The 6,000-nt window shown below is 51.1% G+C and overlaps 1 protein-coding gene across 1 annotated transcript; it reads left to right on the plus strand.

Moving 5' to 3' along the window:
* Positions 1-3,642: 3,642 nt before the first annotated feature.
* LOC100488442 (ankyrin repeat domain-containing protein 63) lies at positions 3,643-4,941 on the plus strand. The gene has a single exon (XM_002931748.2). It carries the CDS (start codon positions 3,643-3,645, stop codon positions 4,939-4,941), a length of 1,299 nt encoding a protein of 432 aa, XP_002931794.1.
* Positions 4,942-6,000: the final 1,059 nt, after the last annotated feature.

The raw sequence follows: 6,000 nt of genomic DNA on the forward strand, positions 1-6,000 counted from the left end.
GAGAGGGGCAGAACTGCCACTAATTTATTCTGAGCTGCTTGCTGGGGCTCCACCAATGGGATGTTTGCTTAGGGTCACCAATGACTGCCCTCTGGGGGGGGTTAAATCACAGTAAGGGGACTGGTGGGAGCACTAGGCAACCTGGTTGGTCACGTCGCCCCTGCACCTTCCCCCGCATGCGCAGTTTCATCACGGGGTGACTGTGACGTAGTTGGCCAGCTTGAATATATTGCAATATATGGACAAATAATCCCTGTTTTGCTTAAAGGGGAGGGCATTGCTTGGCAGCTTAATGCACAGAATGTCTTAATGCCCTATATCAGTGCTGTCCAACTTATGTGGTGCCAAGGGCCGGAATTTCTCTAGCATACATGGTGGAGGGCCACTAATGTAAGCCAGTTTTGGCCACTCCCCTTTTTTTGAACCACACCCACTTCAAACCACACCCATTTTATCACAATGGTGGTAGTGCAGCAAAAACCCAAATGCTTGGTCCTCACTGCGGGGATATCAACAGTTATTCATATATGAAAGAATTATATTATGTCATATTAAGACACACCCTTAAATCCATATGCTGCCTCCTCCCCTGTGGATAGCACAGCAACCCCCAGTACATAATTACACACCTTAGGGACCATTTAATGGCTGTTTCCAACTGCTAACCAACTCCCAGAATAAACCCCTGCCGGTTCACCTCTCACAGGCAGCATAGGGCAGGCAGAGTATGGCACAAACAGGCAGCACTCTGCCTCCCTTATGCTGCCTGTGTGTGCCATACTCTGCCTGCCCTATGCTGCCTGTGTGTGCCATACTCTGCCTGCCCTATGCTGCCTGTGTGTGCCATACTTGGCCTGCCCTATGCTGCCTGTGTGTGCCATACTCTGCCTGCCCTACCCTGCCTGTGTGTGCCATACTCGGCCTGCCCTATGCTGCCTGTGTGTGCCATACTCTGCCTGCCCTATGCTGCCTGTGTGTGCCATACTCGGCCTGCCCTACCTGTGTGTGCCATACTCTGCCTGCCCTACCTGTGTGTGCCATACTCTGCCTGCCCTTAGCTGCCTATGTGTGCCATACTCTGCCTGCCCTTAGCTGCCTATGTGTGCCATACTCTGCCTGCCCTACCTGTGTGTGCCATACTCTGCCTGCCCTACCTGTGTGTGCCATACTCTGCCTGCCCTTAGCTATCTGTGTGTGCCATACTCTGCCTACCCTATGCTGCCTGTGTGTTCCATACCCTCCCTGCCCTATGCTGCCTATGTGCCATACTATGCCTGCCCTATGCTGTCTGTGTGTTCCATACCCTCCCTGCCCTATGTTGCCTATGTGCCATACTATGCCTGCCCTATGCTGTCTGTGTGTTCCATACCCTCCCTGCCCTATGCTGCCTATGTGCCATACTATGCCTGCCCTATGCTGTCTGTGTGTTCCATACCCTCCCTGCCCTATGCTGCCTATGTGCCATACTTTGCCTACCCTATGCTGTCTGTGTGTGCCATATACACAGGCAGCATAGTCCAGGCACTACATACAATGTCTGAGGTGTGAACAGGTGAACAATGTGGATGATTACAGCCTGAGCCTGAGGTATGAACAATGCAGAAACTAAAAGGTGTGAAAAACACAGGGAATTACATATTTAAACAATACAGAGGGATTACAGCCTGAATCTGAGGTGAGAACCATGCAGGGGGGCCAGTTAATCTCAGTACTGATACCATTTAATGCTTACTCAAAGGTAAGCCATCAAAGCCAGACAGGTGGGGGATCGCGGGCCTGCAGTCCGCCAGTTGGACAGCACTGCCCTATATATATTGATAATGGGTGAGTGCAGAGGGGCTCTTGTTGTTGTCTATATGTATTTTGTGGTCACAGCCTCACCCCCGCCTAATGGTTTAACGTTTAGTGGTTGAGCCCAACTTTCCCTTTATATATAAATACAAATTCATATAGTGAGTAAATGCAGGGACAGATGGTATCAAAGCAAGATACAAGTTCATACAATAGGAAAGTGACAATATTGAAAGCTATGCCCTTATACAGAGAGGTGACATTAGCAGCTACAGGCTCATACAGAGAGGTGACATTAGCAGTTACAGGCTCATACAGAGAGGTGACATTAGCAGCTAAAGGCTCATACAGAGAGGTGACATTAGCAGTTACAGGCTCATACAGAGAGGTGACATTAGCAGCTACAGGCTCATACAGAGAGGTGACATTAGCAGTTACAGGCTCATACAGAGAGGTGACATTAGCAGCTACAGGCTCATACAGAGAGGTGACATTAGCAGCTACAGGCTCATACAGAGAGGTGACATTAGCAGTTACAGGCTCATACAGAGAGGTGACATTAGCAGTTACAGGCTCATACAGAGAGGTGACATTAGCAGTTACAGGCTCATACAGAGAGGTGACATTAGCAGTTACAGGCTGATACAGAGAGGTGACATTAGCAGCTACAGGCTGATACAGAGAGGTGACATTAGCAGCTACAGGCTGATACAGAGAGGTGATATTAGCAGCTACAGGCTCATACAGAGAGGTGACATTAGCAGCTACAGGCTGATACAGAGAGGTGACATTAGCAGTTACAGGCTGATACAGAGAGGTGACATTAGCAGTTACAGGCTGATACAGAGAGGTGACATTAGCAGCTACAGGCTCATACAGAGAGGTGACATTAGCAGCTACAGGCTCATACAGAGAGGTGACATTAGCAGCTACAGGCTGATACAGAGAGGTGACATTAGCAGCTACAGACTGATACAGAGAGGTGACATTAGCAGCTACAGGCTCATACAGAGAGGTGACATTAGCAGCTACAGGCTCATACAGAGAGGTGACATAAGCAGCTACAGACTGATACAGAGAGGTGACATTAGCAGCTACAGACTGATACAGAGAGGTGACATTAGCAGCTACAGACTGATACAGAGAGGTGACATTAGCAGCTACAGGCTCATACAGAGAGGTGACATTAGCAGCTACAGGCTGATACAGAGAGGTGACATTAGCAGCTACAGGCTGATACAGAGAGGTGACATTAGCAGCTACAGGCTGATACAGAGAGGTGACATTAGCAGCTACAGGCTCATACAGAGAGGTGACATTAGCAGCTACAGGGTGATACAGAGAGGTGACATTAGCAGCTACAGGCTCATACAGAGAGGTGACATTAGCAGCTACAGGCTCATACAGAGAGGTGACATTAGCAGCTACAGGCTCATACAGAGAGGTGACATTAGCAGCTACAGGGTGATACAGAGAGGTGACATTAGCAGCTACAGGCTCATACAGAGAGGTGACATTAGCAGCTACAGGCTCATACAGAGAGGTGACATTAGCAGCTACAGGGTGATACAGAGAGGTGACATTAGCAGCTACAGGCTCATACAGAGAGGTGACATTAGCAGCTACAGTAGCGACACACGGAGAGGCTACAGAGGGAGGTGACACATTACAGAAGACTATAGAGGTACAAGGATTGACGTTTGGGAGGAGACTTTGCCGCAATGAAATAGGAGTAACAGCAGAATTCTGTACACATTGGAAGTTGGAGGCACTGGGTTCAGTGAGCGCATAAAGTTAAACAAGCAACACACCTGTGCGTCAGAGTCGCAGCTACTGGCTCCGGAACTAGACATGCTGAAAGTGTCTGCAGAATCGGCCGATGCCCTGATTAGTGCTTCATCGGACGAGCACTTGCCCCTTGCCCGCATTATTCTAGAAGCCGTGGATGGCAAGAAAGTGAACAGCCGTTGCGGGGAGCTGAGCCGGACCCCCCTGATGTGCTGCGCCCTGCTCCCGGAGCCCCAGTCCCGGCTGCGCTACATGCAGCTCCTGCTGGGGAAGGGGGCCGAGGTGAATAGCCGGGATCGCTCCGGCCGCACCGCGCTCAGCTACTCCTGCGAGAGGGGGCACCTACCGGAGGTGAAGACCCTGGTGCAACACGGAGCGGACCCGGAGCTGCCGGACCTGTGGGGGAACACGGCGCTGATTTACGCTGCGGTGTCCGGGCACGCCCCGGTGCTGGACTTCTTGGCCCGGGCTTTTAAGAGACTTGGGCTGCAAATCAACCGGGCTAATCGGGTGGGAAACTCTGCCCTGGATGTGGCGCGCTATCTGGGCTACCAGGACTGCGAACTGGCGCTGAACGGCGCAACCCTGGGGCGCAAAAAGGAGGCGACCCCCCCGCACGGCGCAAGGGCCGGGGCGCACAATTTCCTCCTGGGCAGGAGCCGCTCTCTGGCTTCCCGCTGCCGCCTGGACTCCATGGATTCCATAGAGGAGGAAGAGGCGGCGGGGAGGGGAAGCGGTGCCTCCGGCTTCTCCAGCGTCCTGACCCCCCGACCCCGCTCCTGGAGCCTTCAGTACGGGGGTGATACCCGCAGCACCGGGCTCCACTTGCCCGCACTCAGCAGCGCTTCCATCCAGAGCCTGTACTCCCCCCGCCCGGGCAAGCAGCACGACCCCCCTATCCCTGCCCCTTTGCCCGGCCCTCTGGGCATCCTACTCACCCCTCTCTCTGCCAGCCCCCATGTGCCAGCCAAAGACCAACTGCCAGGCTGCTCCAAGGACACAGGGCTGCGCAGGTTCAACGCTACTTACTATCAGAAGCGCAGTAGCCTACCCACCAGCCTGCTCTGCCCCGCACCCCCAGAGAGAGCGCCCCCAACTGCCCAGCCCACTAACCCCCTCACTCTGCTGGGGAACCGGCTGCTGCGGCGCTTCACCTTCCCGGAGTTCAAAAAGCAACAAGTGGATGAAGCAGCCGGTGCCCCCCTCCCTGGCAGCGACACCAAAGAGCCCGGGGGGCAGAAGACCATGTCCAGGTCGGAAACCTTCCCTTTTGTCAAAAAACACCCGCAAATCGTGCACAAGCCCAGCGTAGACAGTATCAGCAGCGTCAAGTGCGAGTTTGACTTTCAGCAGAACACATGACGCAATAGCAGTGACGCAATACAATGTTCATCCAATGATTATCGGGACGCGGAGCCTCTGTGGAAGTGCGGAGCGGGCGTTTAGGTTTTATTTAACGCAAAACAACCTGCGCTGATTGGTTGGCTCAGGGGCCTCTTAACTGGAGAATTCGCCGCAGGTTGTGTGGCAAAACCTGGTGTTTAATGGTGTAAATGTCCATAAATGCAGTGATGTCCTTATGAATCATCCTAATTGTGGAGTTGGCCTGTGGCCTTCCAGCTGTAGTTGCTGGAGGGCCGTTTCTGTTCCAATGTAATGGCTCTTTAGACAATTATATCAAGTTTATATAAAAATATAGGAGATCAGTTGAAGAACTAACATTTCTGGTGTAAGGGGGATAAAATGTTTCCCATTGAAAGAAAACACCACAATAAGCGACTTGCCAGCATAAATTCATTCAGCATTCTTCATTCCTATTTGTTAATGTATTTGCTGCTGTGTCACATTACTGGTTCTGACCACTGAAATAAAATAGCAGAAGCCAACTGATTAACAGACTAGTGAGGCAGCATGCAGGGCATTGTGGGAAGTCTAGGCTGGAGGAGAGTACATTTGGTACATTATTTCAAGAGTCAGAGCCAGCAGTGCAGAAAGGGACAGACATATTCTGCTTTCAGTTCTGGTTAGAGATTTCCTATATTCCTGGGAATTTCTAGTGTATGTACATACACATGCTCAGAATTCTATTCTCCTTCATTAAGCAAAATGTTATTTTTGGGGTTACAACCCCCTTGAATGTTTTCACCCTAATCAATCTGTGCACAAAAAATGCTGTTGGTTCCTATCTGTCTGGGTGACATTGTCCTGAGTCACATTGTGCTTTTTATGCAACGGGAATTCTGTGCTGCTCAGGAGGAGCATTGGCTTTATAGAGCCCTGTAGGACCCTCTGGGATATTTATCATGGAGCCTAAGGGCCACGTCACCAGTTCTCTTGTCTGTGTATAATCCAGTGTCTATATGTTGTGATAGAAGCTGCTATTATTATTCTCATTAGTGAAAAGGTGGCCATGGACCAATA

This window comes from Xenopus tropicalis, chromosome 5 (assembly GCF_000004195.4).
Source record: "Xenopus tropicalis strain Nigerian chromosome 5, UCB_Xtro_10.0, whole genome shotgun sequence".
Classification (NCBI taxonomy): domain Eukaryota; kingdom Metazoa; phylum Chordata; class Amphibia; order Anura; family Pipidae; genus Xenopus; species Xenopus tropicalis.

What these genes read in the sequence shown, in the direction of transcription:
- LOC100488442 (XM_002931748.2), top strand. Translation starts at nt 3,643, where the DNA reads ATGCTGAAAGTGTCTGCAGAATCGGCCGATGCCCTGATTAGTGCTTCA.